Here is an 18273-nt window from a genome sequence, read left to right as displayed (position 1 = left end):
ACATTCTCTCTTCTTGGCCCCATCTGGTCTAGGGGCTGCAGACTTAGGGAAGGAAAGCAGAAGCCACTGTAAGCCCAGAGAGGCACCAAGCTTGGCTAGTGGTACAGAGGCTGTGTTCTGGGATGGGCAGACTTGGGCAGTGTACAGAGCTGATATGGTAGCCACTGTTATGGCCCCACCATGCCCACGTTCTCATCCACCAGCCTGCATGTGGCCTTACCAGGTGAAAGGCACTTTTCACAAATAGCTCAGTTAAGATCTTGAGACTGTTCTGTGATCTTCCAAATGAAAAGTCACATAAACATGAAGGACCTTGTAAAAGGCAATGGATGACAGTATCAGACGATATGAGAACCAGGCTGAGCAGTGAGATGTGGACTTGAGGATGCAGTGTTGCTAAAGACATAGCTGTATGTACAGAGGATTTCCCCAGCAGCACCTGTGTGCCCCGCTTCCTCCTTTACTGGCTCTATCTGGAAAGTGGGGGTAATAATGAACCCAACTCCTAGGTACTAANGAACTGACACAGTTTGTGTGGTGTAGGGCTGACCTATGGACCCTGTGAGTGCCAGAATACAGAACTGTCCCTTCCCACACTTATGGATCTCTGCCATGCTCCCTGCTGCCTGGGATCTCTACAAAAAACACTCCTACAGTCCTGGAAATGCAAGAGTAATGTTAAACACCCAAGCCAGGCACCTACTCAAAAACCTTCGAAGATCCTCCACTGCCTATCTTTTTTATGTTTGTTTCTTTGTTTTTTTGTTTTTCGAGACAAGGTTTCTCTGTATAGCTCTGGCTGTCCTGGAACTCACTTTGTAGACCAGGCTGGCCTCGAACTCAGAAATCTGCCTGCCTCTGCCTCCCGAGCGCTGGGATTAAAGGTGTGTGCCACCACGCTTGGCTCCCACTGCCTATCTTGTGACACTCACAGGGTCCTCGGCATACTGGATCTTCTCCAGTCATGCTGCATGTGGAGCTCCAAGTTCTGCTCCCAGCTCTACTTGCATGGAGTCTCCTCCACCTTGGAAGGCACATCTCTGCCTTTCAATGTATTGTTTCTATTGTCTCCACACAGCCCTTCTTTCCCTCATAGAATCCTTGTCCAAGCTTCCATAGCCACCTCTGTCCAGAAGTCCTCCTATGTGCCTTGTAGGATGTGGGGTTGACCTCTTAGCAAATGTTCTTGTCCATGCATTCAGTGACCCCAGAGACCACCGCAGGGGAGTCCCCAGCCAACAAGCTCAGGATGGTATGTAGGCAGAGACACACATGCAGACCCACCATGTTAAAGGCCTCTCAGGATAGTGTGTTGATAGTGACAGGCATTCAGGCCCACCATTGTGAAGGGCTCAGCTGAGGCATTCCCAGCAGAGTGCGGTGGATGAGATAGGACTTGGGAGAAAAGGTCTCTGAGAGAAACTGNACACAGGGGAGAGTGCTTCTAACAGCAGAACTGCTCCCCTTGTGAGGCACAGTGTGAAGGTTCAACAGGCCTGTGCTGAGTGTTCACTGACTAAAGTATAATAGGGGGCGCTCCTCACATAAATGGAGAGCTGCCAAAGAAAAGCAAGGACTGAAGCCCTAGTCCGTACAAACAGTGAAAGAATGAGTAGTGTGAAGGTGTGGAAACAAGGGTGGGACTGAAAGTACGCACACCTGAACACACACACACACACACACACACACACTCACGCACGCATGTGCGCCTGCGAGAACACATGCAACCACATGTGTATACCCACACATCCACACATGTGTGGGCGTGTGCAAACACATAGATGGAGACACAGACACACACCCAGGAATACATGCAACCACATATGTACACATATATATGTGTGTGTAAGCACACAGACACACAGGAACACACACAACCACACACATATACATGTGTGCACATGTAAGCACACACACACACACACACACACACACACACACACACACACACACCCCAAATGGAAAGCAAGTCAATGAAAGAGAAGCTTTCACTAAATTTTGGGATTTCATCATAGCGGGAAGACTAAGTCACTTCCTAACTCTAACTCCTCAGATCTGCAAGTCACCTCTCCTTTAAGGATGTTCGTTGTACTCTTCAAACACAGGGTGACATACAGGAATGAAACCAAANGGGCCCGATTTCTCAGTTCCTGGCTGCCCTTCTGCTACCACAAAACACCGTGGAGGTTAATCACCATCACCCAGCCACAGGGGTGTCAGCAGAGGCCCTTGGAGCAACAGAGCCTTCCCAGCTCTTGTGGCTACTCAAGGCACTGGTGCCAAGGAGGAAGAACATTAACCACAGCAGAGACATGAGCTCAGCAGAACAGACAGNTCAAGTGAAAAGACGAGGTGACCACCCCGCCCCAATCCTTCTACCCTTTGCTCCTCTCCAGCACCAGCCCTGTCTTGCCTGGTGCTACCCCATTTTCTAGGACCCTCAGTTCATTTCTTTGTTTGCTCTCATTCCTGGCTCCTGTCCACCAGGGTCCTACCCCAGCAGCTCTGAAACATGCTCCCTGACTGTGGGCAGCTCTGGAAAAGCCCAGGAGTGGGGTTCCCCAGAAGAGCAGTCTGTGGGTGAGGGTGGTAGTAGGGCATTTTATTTAGCCTTTGTACTTCAGTGTCTTTCAGAAAAGCAGCCTCCCATGGCTCAGGGACTTGCTTCAGTCTGGCAGCTTGGAAAGCTCCTTGGACTAAATCCCTTCTGCAAAGGGAGCCACCAGGTGAGGGCTACCTGAACTGTCATCCCTCCTGTGTCCTTAATGGACACAGCTGCACAGCTGAAGTCAACGGGAGGTTTTGAGGGAGGGGCAAAGAAAAACTGTTGCAGAGGACACAAGGGTCACTCAGTGTTTGGAGCTGGACAAGGTTCATGCGAAGGTGCTGAGCTAGGGCCACTTCACACCCTGCCTCTTCCTGTTCCTCACCAGAGGTGGCCGCAGCACCACCACCGCAGACTGTTTGGGTGACCTTGAGCCCCATTGTCCTCATCTGGAAGTGGGAGCCCCAATTCCGAGTCTTAAGGTGTGGCTTCACCTGAAGAATATCAGGTGATAGATGCTGGCACACCCCCTCACCCTTCTCTGGGAGCTGGTAGGGACAGGGACAGCTAATATGTATAAAGAAAGAGGGGTATCCAGCCACCGTGGCCACCTAAAATGTACCAAAGGGCCCCAGAGCCCCAGAGGACTGGGTAGCAGTTGTTACCTGCTCTTCTTCAGGGCTGAGGTCGGGAGTTCTAACCGGAGCATGTGGCACCCCGGCCCAGCGACCCCGGTTCTCAGGAAGGGGTCGTAGGGGCAGACCAGAGCACAGTTCCTGGAGGCTGGACATGTCTGCAGAAGCTGAGGTGGAGGCAAGTATGAAGTGACTGACTGGGTAGTCAGGGGCAAGCAGGGTGGGGACAGCCCCGGGGCCACCTCCTCCAGCCCCTCATTGGGTCCAGAGAGGGCATAAGGGGCAGGTCATTTGGATCACTGCCTGATAGGTAGGTTGCCTGAGTGTCACTTGCCAGAGGAGAAACTCCTTGGGGGCATACCCAAGTTAGGTGGGTATGAGTTTGGGGTGCTGGTAGGCTCTGAGGGTGAGGTTTTTACCAATCATAGAGGGGGTCTAAAAAGTGGCAATGTTGGAATATTGATGGTGGGCAGTCATGTGACATTGAACCTGGCTCAAGCTCTACAGAAGCAAGTCCCTTGTATTCCATTTCCCTGACACTTGAGCAGGAAGGGGTAGGTAGGTGTGGTTACAGCTTTCCATGCCCCCAGCAACCTCTAATCATTAACAGCTCTGCATAAAAGCCTTTCTCCACATCCTGGCCTTGGACCAAAGGCCAATACTGGGTGTCACTTCCCCCACCCCTAGCCAGGAAAGGTCCACCATTGAGTCCCAGTGATCCTGGTAAATGTCCACTCCTGGCCAACTTCATGCCCTTTGCTCTGTCCCTGTGTACACAGGTGGGTGGTGACCTACTCCTCCATCTGCAGAAAAGGTCATGTCACCCGGCCTTTGGCAGAGTGGGAAGGTGAACCATTGGTCACTTAGAGTAGCACATGAGGTGGCTGGCACTTGCGCTGGCCCTCAGAACTCCAGTCCCATGTCACTGAAAAGGAAACTGAGGTCAGAGAGTCAAGGAGACTTNCTGAAGTCCTGGAGCTGGTCATGAGTGAAGTTCAGATTAGAGACCTGGGACCCCACATTTGGATGGAGACACCACTGAAATGGCATCTGTGCTTAAGAGTCCAGTGTACATGCGGGAGTGATGTGAAGACATNAACAAGATGTTCTATAGCACAATTAGAAAAGCAGATCGGTCTCTGTCTGCAGTCCTGCGTCTGGGGACACCAGGGGGCATTCCAGGTGGCCTTGTGGTGAGAGTATTTTTGCATCCTTGGGAGCCGGTCTTGTGACTCCTGGATAGCCCCAGAAGTCACTTGCTTTCCAGGGAAACTTTCTACTCCTGAATCTCAGGGAGGGGAGAGGTGGAGGTGGGGTTAATCACCATTGACAGATGCCACCAGTCATGACACTGTAAAGAGTACCACAAAGTCCCTAANGAAGGATTCACAGGGCTCCTATGAAGGGACCCCCAGGACACCAAAAAGCCCACAGGGTCCACAACACTCACAAAGCCCAGAAGGGTCCACAACTCTCACAACGCATCCTGAATGCCTTCTATTCAGCTGACACCCAAATCCTTCATGGTACACGGGCGAATAAAGTAACATGCCACCCCGAGTTTGTGTGCTTCTGATTAGGTTTCCTTTTTCTTTAAATTTATTTTTTATTTTTATTTTTTTGGTGCCAGGGATATGCTAGTCATCCATCTACCCTTGAGTTTCAGTCCTAGAATTTTTTTTTTCACATTGTGCCTTTTTAAAAATTTTGGCAAAGTATAAAAGTGCATATCATTTCTTTTCACCTTAAATATGAGTTTGTGTATACAGAAATATTTAACTTAAACAATACAGCAATATGTAACATATATTGGAAATATTAAGTAATGGTACTTAAATACATACACATTATATTTTACATGTAACTTTAAAGTAAACTTACTNTTTATTACTTCTTTTATTTTTGAGATTATAATATGAATACAAGATTTTCCTATTTCCTTTCCTTATACTGAACACTTCCATATTTATCTCTAGCTCTCTTTCCAATTCTTTTTTTTTTTTTTCTTTTTTGGGTTTTTTTTTTTTTTACATTTCAAATTTACCCCTTTCCTGGTTTCCCCTCCGAAAACCCCCTCTTCCTATCTACCCCTCCTCCTGCTCACCAACCCACTCACTCCTGCTTCCTGGCCCTGGCATTCCCCTACTCTGGGACACAGAGCCTTCACAGAACCAAGGGCCTCTTCTCCCATTGATATCCAACTAGGCTCTCCTCTGCTACATACGCGACTGGAGCCATGTGTAGTCTTTGGTTGGTGGTTTAGTCCCTGGGAGCTCTGGGGGTACTGGTTAGTTCATATTGTTGTTCCTCCTATGGGTCTGCAAACCCCTTCAGCTCCTTGGGTACTTCCTCTAGCTCCTTCATTGGGGACCCTATGCTCAGTCCAATGAATGGCTGAGAGCATCCATTTCTGTATTTGTCAGGCACTGGCAGAGCCTTTCAGGAGATAGCTATATCAGGCTCCTGTCAGCAAGCACTTGTTGGCATCCACAATAGTGTCTGGGTTTGGTGATTGTATATGGGATGGATCCCTAGGTGGGGCAGTCTCTGGATGGTCATTCATTCAGTCTGTGCTCAACACGTTGTCTCTGTAACTCCTAGTCCTAGGATGTTTTAAACAAATCAATACAACCTTAGGAGTGGACTGGGCTATAGGACCCCCCCCCCCACCCATTTATAACCATTCAGTCAAGTACAGGCCACTCCCTTGCTTGTGACTAACCCTAAAGTGGAACAGCTATGGAGACTGAGGCCTGTGTTTTAGAGTAGGGCATATGTTCCAGGTTGGTGTTTGCTTGGGAACTGGATGTTGCAGGAGAAAATCTCACATTCATTCCTATGTGTATGGTGTTATGCAGAGCCTGAGACNGAGAAAAGTCTTTTTCATGCTGGGGTCCCTAGGTTCCTAGTGCCTCCTGCTGGGCTCCTCAGTCGTCTCCCCTCTCCCTCTGAACTGGAGGTCTCCTGGCTGTCATCTAACCTCCTGATCTTTCTTATAGGCTAAGGTGTCTAAGCACTGCCTTGTACCAGGTACTGTTGCAGGCTGGGTCCAGGCTGAATGAATAGGACTCCCTTGGCAGCTTCAGCCTCTGCCCTGCCCTCCCTTCTGTGAGCCTGAGTACTGCTGGCCCACTTCCAGGGGCTACACATGCTTCTCTCTGCTNACTGGGGCTGGTACCTAGAGCCCATCTGGCTTCCCAAGTCCTGCAGAAGGCTGCAGAGTTGGATAAACCCCGATTCCCTTGGCCCTTGGGGTGGGGGGTGGGGCAGAAATCCCCCATGAGCAGCAACCTACTGTCTCTCAGTCCTAGCATGCCTTCCCTAGGTGGTATTGCATCGTGCCTGGCTGGACTCTGTTCCCTNTTCAGATTCCCCTCCCTGTAACAAAGACCTATGACAATATGCTTATATAGAGCTCTGTTNTCAGGAAGAAACCAAAAATCCCAACTGTTTTGTCTAATCTAATTTTTAAATATTTGTAACCATCTGAAGCTGATTTTATATTGTAGTGGACAACCTCAAGTTCAGCACCCTGACTGGAATGTTCAAGATGTCACCACTAGGGAGACATATGAGCACATGGAGTACCTATGCCTCCTCACAACTGCATGTGAATCTTACCCTAGAATAAGTTATTTAGTCAGAAAACAAACTGTAAACATTTTAATGGAGTAAGAGATTCACATAAGCTGAACACAGCAGTGTGTTTGGACCACAACTACCCTGCTCACTAGCTGTGTGTCACTGGGTATGTTTCCTGGCCTCTCTGTAAGGAAAGGATGGATGGCCCTCAGGATCCCCATCTGAGGATAATTCTTAAGANACTGAACTGTACAAAGCTTTACCTAGGCTTATCCTGACTATGGGCTTGCCAGAGATGCATAACAATGGCATTGCGTTAGGTTTCACATGGCACCCAAGGATGACAGAAGGTAAGGGGAGGACGTCACAGGTTACACACCACTTTATAACATGTAAGGGAGGTGACCCTGGNGACTGGTATCTGCAGTTCCAGTGGCATGAACACCAAGGGATAGATGACCTTAANAACACTAATACCTCACAGGTGTAGCTGGGGATGGAATGAGGTCCATATCTGAAGGGCCCTGAACNATGCCCCACATGCAATCAGCACCACATGAAATGTTGGCATTTTTCTCATTGATACCTGCACTAAAGACTCCATCTCCAGAGACAGTTTTGGCNTCTTGCTAGCCCCTCCCCTTNCGACCAACACAGAAAAGGAGAGGCACAGCCAGCATCCAGATATCTCAGCTGTCAGATTTTTGGTGTGTTTAGAAATAAATGCTCACTGTAGGCTCCTGGAGATGCACCATCTCTCACTTTGTCCATCCACTGGCACTCACCACAGAGCCTCCTTTGTAAGTGCCTGCACGCACTTACCAGGCCAACGTCATCTGATACACTATGAGGAATTAAATCAGGCTGCTGTGTGTGTGTGTGTGTGTGTGTCCACAGCAAAACTGTGGCAATTTTATTGGGAGCAATCAGACCTTTTAAACCTTTATCAGAAGCAGAACATAATGACAATTGCCAGGATCAGTACAGTTGAAGTTGCTAGGATTCAATGACATTTACAAGCTATACAGGGTACACAATATTACTACCTAAGACCAACTGTCCTGTCAAGCGTCCATGCTTCCTTGATTTCTGAGGGAACATACATTGAAGCAGAGAGGCCTGAATACTGCACTGCCTGAGGCAGTGTGTCAGTCTCTCAGGAACTGGAAGGCACATTGTGCCCTAGGAGTCATGGACTCTAACCTGAAAATCNGAAGACACATGCCTNTCAAGGCAGCTAGGCCAGGCCAACTTCATGGTTCCTTACTGCTTCTTTAACATTCAGAGACAGAGTTAAATCAGATCTACAAATTCTCAGGCATGTCTTTGTGTGAGGCTGGGATTCACCTGTCACTGGAACCTGGACAGCCTCAGTGGCTCCAGGGAACTAAGGGAAATGTGATTAGGTCAGAGACAGGTCACACAGCCATGTTCTCTGGGAATGGCCCCAAGATTCCAGGCTCCTGAGAAAGATAGTTACGTATGTCACATACCATCAAGGCAGGCCACCTGATAANATGATGGCCATCTTGTTACCATCTGACTGCAGCAGCATGGGATCTCTGGGGGAAGCATACCACCAGGAGCCTTCCTAGGATCTTGAGCCATAGCATTGAAGTGGTGTTTTTCCAAAGTTCAAGGCAATTTGCTACTTAGCTATAATTGACACGCATCTGAGGGCCTTTGCAGCAGGCAAAAGGAAGCTTTTCCAGGGAGCTACCTGTGCTTGGAGGCAGGCTTCTGCACATGGGTTCTGATCTTTCTGGTAGTCTCCACCGATGCCCATCTCTGAGGACAATAGTGGACTGAGCTATTCTCAATTTTGGTCACCAGGTGGCAGCGTAGAAGGCCAAAACACACCGAAGATTGGAAGACTAGGTTCTGGTCTGAGAGTTTGGGTGAGATTTGGGGGGCAGATAGGTATTGTGGGTTATCTAGCATCCTCGGGTTCTGGGCTGGGCTGAAAGGAAGCAGACATTCCTCNAGGATGAAGCATCCTCAGAAGGATGTGGTTTTAGTGTGAGCTGGGTTCCCATCCAGAAAGGAGGTAGAACCATTGTTGCTATTTGAAGCTAAATGTATAAATGTTATTTGTTTCATAGTCTTCATTAATTGANAATAGATCATTGCTATAAGAGGAACCAATTAGGATTATTGAATACTAATATCAAGTCCTTACACGGCGCTTGCCACACCTGAGGCTGTTCAAGTGTCTCTGCTCCTCATTTAGCCTCCACAACAAAGTGAGGTTTAATATTACCGCCATTGTACAGGGAAATAGAGTACAGATGGCAGGTAAGATGCTAGTGTTGGGTGCAGCACCTCATCCCACACACGCAAGGCTAAATGTTGGATCAGCCATGCCCTTCCTGTGCACACAGGGCCAGCTGCTTGTTTGGGTTCTCTATGAGGCTGGCATCAGGGCAGCAAGACCCTGAGATCAGGTGCAGTCTGCAGCTCACAGTGCTCACTGGATGTCTTTCTCTTCTATTTATTTTTATTTTGTGGCACCAGGACGTAAGCAAGGGCTTCATGGCTCAGGAACGTCCTCTAACACTAAGCCACACTCCCAGCCCTTTCTTTATCTGTCAAAGGGTGGACTTCACTCTGGTGTCTCTCTACAATGCAACCCCCCTGTCTGAAATAAGCTCTGAGTGCCTGTGCCTGCAGCAGCTGTGGGTGACATGACCAGGTACAACAGATCTAGTGCCCGGGAAGACATGCCTGAGATCTCTCACTTCTCCTCCAGGCTGGACAAGGCCTGCATGAACTGGGATTCAAATGGGACTTGACACATAAGAAAGCATGCTACAGTGTGCGCTTGGGGGAAGGAAGAAACATTTATAACTGATCCTGGGATGGGGGAAGGACTGACATCCACAGGTCCCTTGGGCTTGTGTTCAGCCTAGCCATTTGGCCCTGCCATTAAGAAATGTTGTATAAGGCCTGCTCTTTCCATTTCTCTACTTGACTGGGTCTTGAGTGGGTGATGGCACCTAGAGCAAACTGTAGCACCAGGCCAGAGATGGGTTCCCTCACTTATTCTCTGCCCCACACACCTCGGGCTGCTGTCCTGCACTGTGGTGCAGACCACCACCCTTCCTATCTGAAAAGTCACTGTGGGCTCCTGAGACACTGGGCAGGGGTCAGGCACTGTGGAGACAACTATAAAGAGGCCTCTATTACAAAGTACGCCTTCAACATTATCTTTTACTTTTTATTGGTTGGTTGATTGATTTTTTTCTCGAGACAGGGTTTTTCTGTTTAAGAGTCCTGGATTTGTAGATTAGGCTGTCCTCAAACTCACAGAGATTGGCCTGTCTCTGCCTCCCAAGAGCTGAGTTTAAACCACAGGCTATTTTTTTCCTTTACATAAGCTAAGTTGCTGGGTCCTGGAAGATTTGTGATCCTGACACTTAGAGCCTTCCTTGGCGGTGAGTCTTTCAGCTTTACCTAACCTTACTACTGTCCTCATGGTTTCTGGCTGCTTTGAACTCTCCTTGAGCACCTTGGGAAGCTGCGTTTCTGATTTCAGCTGCTGGATCTCGAAGCTCCCGACTCGTGGTCTCAGTCACCGGCTGTTTCAAACAGTTTGTGCAGGATGCAGGACTTCTTGCCCATTATCAGCCTTGGGGAAATTAACATGACTCTGGGGCATTTTTACTCACAATGAGGGGGAGTCTTTTTCCTGGCTCCCTGCATTATGACTGATGCAAATCCAGTCCTTAGTTTTCAGGAAGGGCCATGCCCTGACTGGTGCACACACTTTCATTCAGAATCAGCTTGTGATCACTTGTGTGGTCCACGTGGAGAGTTTCTCCAAAGTGGTCTTCCCCAGAGAGGGAACTGAGGGGCTGCTGTGAGAGCAGAAGCTTCATAGGCAAAGCCAGGGGAAGTAAAGAAGAGACAAGACATTGCCAAGGGTTAAGACTGGAGAAGGCAGGCTGGGAGGAGAAGCTACTGAGCATTAATGGTAGGGGGTCCCAGGACCCTTGGACTTGCAAGCTGTGACATTTGCCAGCACTGAGGGTCAAGAGTTCGAAAGCTTGGGGACCAGAGCTGTCATGCCTAGGCTTCCAATAGCTGCCCTGTACTAGGTTAAAGCCTAGGGCAATGAGTGTCCAACCTGAGCCTCTGGAGTCCGTTTCTGACCAAAGCTTTGGCTCCCAGGACCTCAGCTGCAGCCTCTAGCTCGGCCAGTAGAGCACTTAGGCCNGAGGCACCNGTACCTGAGAGTTTCTCCACTACCAATTCCCATCAGTGTAAAGTAGGGAATCCTGACTTAATGACTAGTAACAGGGATAGATACTGCTTTTCAATGGCTTGTATTACAGCTTTACCCATTAAGTCAGTCAGGCACGTCTATNTCTAGCCTGGAGCACTGGACGCTACTTCTGGGCGGGCCCTAAACTAAGGGCAGAACTGGGCGTGTCCTGGACCTCCGCCGCGCAGTAGGAGAACGCACCAGAAGACTGTTCCCTGCCATGCGCGCCAGGCACAGCATGGGAAGGCGCTCCTGTTGCCGGCGGCCCTTGCCGGTGGTGGCAAGTCTGGGTGCTGCGCTCCTGCTCCTGTGCGCCCTGCGTCCCGGTGAGTGCGCGGGCTCGGGGCTCTTCGTTGCTTCCTCAGCCTTCTGGAGCCACCTGGCACCTGCCTGTTGTTTTGGCTGGGACATCACCAGTGGAAGACAGGTGCCTTCCATTCCCGCAGGGAACGTCTTTTCTTGTCGCTGGTGAGATGACCATTGTCTGACTCCCTGTAGAGCTGCTGGTGGGAACTTTTGGTCAATCTAGAGATGCGTTGGTTACATTTGCCCCACTCTCTGAGCCTTGAGAAGTCAGTTTGCCCTCTGGCAGGGATGCCTGTCTTAATCTGAGATCCTGCTGAGTCTATACATCCACAGAGGAACTGCACAGGTCTATGCCGGCCTGGGGGGGGGGGTACCAGTTTCCACCAGGCATGTGGTCAGTTTCACTCTGAATGAGCCTAGGTCTCCTCTGATCCTCTGGCAGATAACTCACTTTACAGACTAAGCTGAGGGCAGAGGTCAGGTGTGGAGTGGCTTAGAGGTACCTGGGCAGTGGGCTACTTTTCTGACGGTTTGTCCGTCTTTAGTCTGTGTGTATGGGGTCTGCTCACTTCCAGACAGGTTCTTACTCAAGGGTGGACAGGGCCATTAGCTGAGAGTGACTCAGGACAAGGGAAAATTGTTTTCAGAATGNTACTGATCCATGGAGGACCTCAATGACCAGCAGGCTTGTAGGTTGGAGGTCACTCAGCAAGCTGAACCTACTATCTGTGCCCTCCCAGGGCCTTAACAGTCTCATCTATGGAATAGGTGCTGACTCCACACTTACAGGGATTTTGGGAGGGTGAGTTTGAATGTTACAGTAGACAGTGCTTGGCCCCCAGCCCGTTCATCACACTGGCTTCATCCTTAGGGACCCCTGGGAAGGATGCCAGGTGAACAGAACTGGGAAGGCCTCAGGAGTAGTCACCACGCCTGTGTCTACTCACTCTGCCAATTAACAAACTCTGTGTAACCAGATGTAAGTGACTGTGCCAGGGCACCCCTGCAAGCCCCCCCCCCCCCAAGGGAGCCTTCTCTTTACTGAAGACCGGTAGGTGAATGGCTACTCCTGTATAGGTGCTTTCTCATGTCTAAGATGTCCCTTGGCCCGGTCTGGGTGTGGTCGCAGTGTCTGCTGATGTCACAGTCTCTGTCTACCCTGTCATTCATTGTAGACAAATGTTTACCCAGTCCTGGGCCACAACGGNTCAGGTCCCTCAGGGCCCAAACACTGTTTTGGGGTATGAGTGGATAGTCTGGCACTGGGGTGTGTCTGCAGAGAGGCATGTGTCTGGGTGGCCATGAGGATGTCTTCATGCCTTTCGGGACACATCTCTCCTGCCACCTCCTCCAGCCAGGTTTGGGAAGAAAAGCAACNGTAGCCCTGGNCCCCCTCCTCTCCAAGGGAAGCTAGGGGGAAGGGGTGTGAANGGGAGCAGGGGAGGGAAAGTGCAAGCATGGTTAGAGAAGGGGCTGCGTGCTCTCCCCTTACCAGCTTCGCTCGGGTAGGGTTGATATTTACTCCTGTCATCCCCAGGCTGGTCTCATGCTGTCTTCCCTGGGAAGTCCCCACTGACCCTAGCTTCATTCCCTCTGGTCTGAGATGGGTCTCTTGAGCTTTCCCAGTTTCCACCCCTCACCTCCCAGTCTCTAGATCTGAAGTTCTCAACTTGTGGGTGGTGACCTATTTGGGAGTTGAACCACCCCTTTCGTAGGGGTATCCTAAGATCGTTGGAAAACACAGATATTTGCATTACAATTTATAACAGCAGCAAGATTACAGTTATGAAGTAGCAGTGAAAATAATTTTATGGTTGGATCACCACAACGTGGGGAACTGTATTAAAGGGTCTCAGCATTAGGAAGGGTGAGAGCTGCTTCTCTAGATGTTCACACTCCTCAGTAGTAGGTTTCNGGCCACCCAACTTTTCAGGCAGTCTTGGGCCAGCAAGAGCCCAAGTTCATCTAGAGCTAGCTCTCCACCCACCTTGCAGGGAGAAATGTGTGCTTATGGTAGGCGCTGGCTGGGAGACAGCGGGAAGGTCTGGTCTTGNAGCAGGGGTAGGATCTCACTGTGCCAGGCCTCAAGGGGACATGCCTCTGTTTTTGCAGTCAAGTCTCAGCCATAAGGGGATCATGGGAAAGATTTGTGGGTCAAGGAGAGCTCAGGGCCCAGGAGAATCCCAATGTCATACCTCAGCTGAAAGTCTAAGACAGGCCTTGTCCCTTCCTGCTCCTGGGAATGAGGTGTCACTGCCACCATCTGCTGGGCAAATGGAACACTGAGGGGTTACAGGTTATGTCTGGGTTCCAGCTGCTCCAGGGATCTCATTGGTCTCTTTCTAGTGGGGAGTCCATTCTAGTCTCCCTGCCCAGGATCTGCTACCNGCACTGACTCAGCCTAGGGTCACTATGGTGGAATGGGACAGCTGCCCTAGACACCTCTGTCACTAGTATGGGCCCCCTTGCTCCTTTGTCTGTCTGGGCTTCCCTGCTGCACAGACGTGCACAGCTCTATGTTTGCTGAGCCTGTGGCCACATAGTCTCTGTATGGGAGCTGGAGAACTTACATATGTCTCGCCTCGAAGAGTTGCATTTTGACACTAAAACCACAGGTCTCATGCCATCTGCTCTTAGACATGCCCTGAGGGGTTTGGGGTTTGGGGTGATCTGATCTGTCAAGTGGGAGAGCACAGGAGTCTTAGAGCCCCTTGGCTTAAATGCCAGACTGGTTAGCAAAAGGAGGGGGTGTGGCTGCTGCGATAGAGCTCCCAAGAGACCCACCAGGCCCAGCTGGACTCCAGAGCTCAGGAACTCAGAGTCCTTGGAGAAACGGTCTCTGGCAGGTCAGTCAGTTCCAGTAGGAGCAGGGAGGCACATGTCATCAAGGGAAAAGAAGCCACTTTCTTAAGTCAAGAATTTTTAGGTCAGGATTTGAGTCCTAGAGCTCAGAGTCAGGGGAGGGAGCACACTGGGGGAGATGGGACAGCTGCTCTGCACCGCAGCCTCACCATAGGGTCTCTGTGGCAGCTCCACTGCTGCCCCTAGGGTCTGTTTGCTCTGTTGCCATCCTTCCCTGGAATGATGATTTGGGCTTATTTTTTTCTATTATACAAAGCAAAGATATTTGGGACAGACTTTGAAAAGAAGCTCAGAAGTTGACTAGATGGGAAACTGAATGGGCTGGTTACTTGTTGTTGTTATAAACTTGACACAAGCTCGTGGTCATCTGGGAAGAGAAAACCTCAGTTGAGACCATGTCTCCATCAGATTGGCCTGTAGGCAAGTCTGTAGGGACATTTTTGTGATTAATGACTGCTGTTGGAGAGCTCAGGCCATTGTGGGCAGTGCCACACCTGGGCAGGTGGGCCTGGTGCATAAAAAAGGATCCTTTTTGTATAAAAAAGGATGCTGAGCAAACCAGTAAACAGTGCCCCNNCATGGTCTCTGCTTTAGTCGCTTACCCTAGTTGCCTGCCTTGAGTGACTTTCCCCACTGATGGACTGCGTCCTGTGATGAAATAAACCTTTTCCTCCCCACATGGCTTTTGGTCATGGTACTTTATCACAGCAACTGAAAGCAAATTAGGACAGAGAACAGTAAGCACTAAGAAAGGGGTTTGAACCCATGTGGACATATGCCCATTGGAGGAGTAGGAGGCCTGTGGGTGATGCGCAATGCTGGGCTGGTGTAATGTGGATCTGGTGATGGCTGGTCAGATAGGGATTCTATCACAGCAGCTGGCTTGTCAAAGTCTGTGAATAGTTTAAAGATAACTGGAAAGAGGCAGATTGGCCTTTCTTCCTGTGAAAAGCTTGTGTAATATGTTCCACTCTCCCTTCAGGGTAACCACAGGAAAGGATGCCCAGGACACTGAATGGCAGGTCTCCCCAAAAGCCCTTTTGGGGGTTCTGAGTGGGGCCAGCATACCTGAGGCTCTGACCTAGCTCCTGCTGGTGTTTCTGTTGGTTTGTCTTGCAACAGGGCAGTGAGAACTTATTAACCAAGATGTGGCTGTTGCAATGTGCCCTGGGCTAGACTCACCCACCCATGCCCCATCCCCCAAAGCAACCTGCCCTCCCCTGCCTGGGGTATGGGGCTCCTTACTGNAAGTGCAGGCTGAGGACTGACTGAGGTCAGCTTTCTTGGAGTTTTCTAGGGGGTTTCAGCACAAGGGTGTGTCCTGCGGTCACTCACCCTCTGTGACCTTGTGTGTCCTGCCCCTCCCCACCATGGCTAGCACTTCCTCCTTAGTAAAGCAGAGCTTGGGGGCCCTGTGGATGATGAGCAGGAGTCCGAAAGGGGAAGCCCGTCTTTAGCAGTGCAGACCCTGGAATCTGAGATGTACCCTTTCTTTGGACCCAGTCAGCCTTGAGTGGTTTGGCCTCTTGACTGTCAGTTGCCCTATCTAACAACTGGGAAAGTGAGTGTCCATTCAACAGGAGAACATAGGTCAGTGTCACGCAGCACAATGCCACAGTGTCCAGTGTCACCTGCCCCAGACAACAACAGTCGCACCATGTGCTGCCACAGGAGCATCAGTAATCCCTCTGCTGTGGCCCATGGAACCTTATCCAGGATTTCCTTCCATCTGCGTAGGCACTGAGTCCATGTAAGGCTGGGCACCAGAAGTTCTGGTGCTTCTCCTGTTGGTGTCTTGGGCCAAGGAAAGCAGCCTGCCTGNACAGTCAGCATATTCCTGCTTGTCCCAGGCCTGCTTCCCATCCCATAGGCCTGCTCTGGTGTCCTTCCAAAGCACAGTTGCTCCCAGGCTCTCTGCCTCCACACTACGCTNTCTCTGCTGCATGCCAAGGCTGTTCCCATCTATCTCCTTTATTGGCACTCCAGTCCTTCCTCTGTTCCTTCCCCTTCTCTCTCTCCTCTCGAAGGTGGGGTGGTTTTTAGCTTCCCTGCTGCTGCTCAGCTGCTTGGGGTTAGGCCCTAACCAGTGCTTCTCAACTTTTCTCATGCTGTGACCCTTTAATACAGTTCCTCATGTTGTGGTGATCCCCAACCATAACATTATATTCATTACTACATAGCTGTAATTTTGCAACTGCTATCAACCATAATGTGCATATCTGATGCACAGATGGTCTTAGGCAACCCCTGTGAAATGGCCGTTTGACCCCCCACAGGCTGAGAACCACTGGGTTAGGAGGAGTCTTAGTTCTGCCCTGGCTCCTCCCTGGCTAAACAAAGCTGCTGTCTCTCCATTCTGTTTTGTGTGTCTTGACAGAGGGGAGGGAGTACAGCTGAGAGCAAGTCAAGCAAGGCTGGGGGTGAAGGTGCTGGGGATTTATTTGGAGCTAGTGTCAGTGGTCCTTAGTGGACCCATGGACTATAAGGGCAACCCTTTCTGATCAATGTATACACACACCCACACCCACACACCATTCCTTCTATAGTCTGCCTGAACTTGCCACCAGACCTGGTGCCTTGATTCTTCATTGGTAGGGTGGAGATAGCCTAGCCCTGTAATCTGTGACCACAGCTATTCTGGGACCCCTGGTGTCTGTCCTCCACCCACTGGCCCTTGGCATCTGTTATGGAACCCACTCTTAGGCAGCTGTGGTCTGGCCAGAAAACTAAAGGCCTTGGGCAAGGAGTGGTTTCTAGAACAGTAGCCTCTGCATAGGTCTGGAGGGTAAGATTGCTCTGATGTGATCCTTCAAGACCTCTCTCTAACCCTGCCCACAGACCTAGAGGGAACCAGGGCCCTGTAGTTCTTGCTGAGGCTCTAAGAAGACCCCTTCATGGGTGGCCTTGAGTGATATCTCTAACCTGGAGAATAGTGAGAACACATTCTCCCCTGGTGTTGAGAGACTTGCATGTTGCAACCCTGATGCCAGTTGCTGTATTAGTACTGTCCCCTCTCCAGGAGGCTCATTCTNTGATAAAGGTGTTGTTCTGTCAAAAGGACTCATAGGCTTCCAGGGCCTTTCACAGTGCCTCATCAAGCCTGGTGACCTCACTCTGACAGCCTGCAACCTGGCTGCGGCATCGGCCAGCCCTTTCTGGATGCTCACAACACAGACCTAGGGGCTGGACAGCCATCAGGCCTGTGAGATCCTCAGGACCCTAAGGAAGCAGNGCCTGAGACAGGGTGAATAGAAACAGATGGGGCTGGGTGCTCTTTCCACAGGGCAGGTAGCTCCTTTCCTCTTGTCCCCTGTACTTGCCACACTTCAGTGGTGGAGTGTAGGGCATGAGGTGAGAATGACCCCAAGGACAATGCCCTACCAGTGACAATCACCTATCAAATACCCAGGAGGAAAAGGAGACACTGGAAGAAAANGGAGTTACATTAAGTGGGTTAACTAGGTCCCAGGTGTGCTGCCAAACCACACCTTGTCTAGAGCTAGCAGTGATCTCTCTCTCCTTATGCTCTTCAGCATTTGAAAACAAAGCTCTGGGCTCCAGCTGGTTTGGTGGAGTGAGGAAGAGTCCCCTACAGCTGTTGCATGACCTGGACCAGGTAAGTGGCTGGAATGCCCTCTTATATCCTAGATAGGAGGCCACAGTAACCTGGATACCTGCTTTGTCCAGTATGGGCCTCAGGGCTTCCTGTCCAGCCTGAAAGACCAATTTTCCCCTTTATCATCTCTCCCACCACAACTGAGGCCTGTGATTGTCCTATGCTATGTATTGCAGATACAGGGAGGTAACACATNGCCATGCCTGTCCCAGGGCACCAGTGAACAGATGGTCATAAAGCCATGCCTGTTCCAGGGCAAGAAACAAATGCTCATTAACCTATGCCTGTCCCAGGAATTTAAGTAGATGGTCATTAAGCTCCCAAATTTTAATATGTGGTACAACAAATGAATGTTCAGAGGAAGCTGGCCCCATCTCCAAGCAGATGGAGCAAATGGCCCTACTGGGACTGCACACAGACGTGCCATCTCTCTCTCTCTCTCTCTCTCTCTCTCTCTCTCTCT

The 18273-nt window shown here is 50.2% G+C and overlaps 2 protein-coding genes across 2 annotated transcripts in view; one reads left to right on the top strand and one right to left on the bottom strand.

Moving 5' to 3' along the window:
• Uroc1 (urocanate hydratase 1) overlaps nucleotides 1-3397 on the bottom strand; it is a 29267-nt gene extending 25870 nt beyond the window's left edge. The window contains exon 1 of the mRNA XM_021164120.2: nucleotides 3211-3397. Within this exon, the coding sequence (XP_021019779.1) occupies nucleotides 3211-3336 (126 nt within the window). The 5' untranslated portion in view covers nucleotides 3337-3397. The remainder of the gene's footprint in view (nucleotides 1-3210) is intronic.
• Nucleotides 3398-11225: 7828 nt separating this feature from the next.
• Chst13 (carbohydrate sulfotransferase 13) overlaps nucleotides 11226-18273 on the top strand; it is a 13821-nt gene continuing 6773 nt past the window's right edge. The window contains exons 1-2 of the mRNA XM_029478229.1: nucleotides 11226-11352; nucleotides 17728-17825. Of these exons, the coding sequence (XP_029334089.1) occupies nucleotides 11247-11352; nucleotides 17728-17825 (204 nt within the window). The 5' untranslated portion in view covers nucleotides 11226-11246. The remainder of the gene's footprint in view (nucleotides 11353-17727; nucleotides 17826-18273) is intronic.

This window comes from Mus caroli, chromosome 6 (genome assembly GCF_900094665.2).
Source record: "Mus caroli chromosome 6, CAROLI_EIJ_v1.1, whole genome shotgun sequence".
Classification (NCBI taxonomy): domain Eukaryota; kingdom Metazoa; phylum Chordata; class Mammalia; order Rodentia; family Muridae; genus Mus; species Mus caroli.
This window is presented reverse-complemented; position numbering and strand designations above follow the sequence as displayed.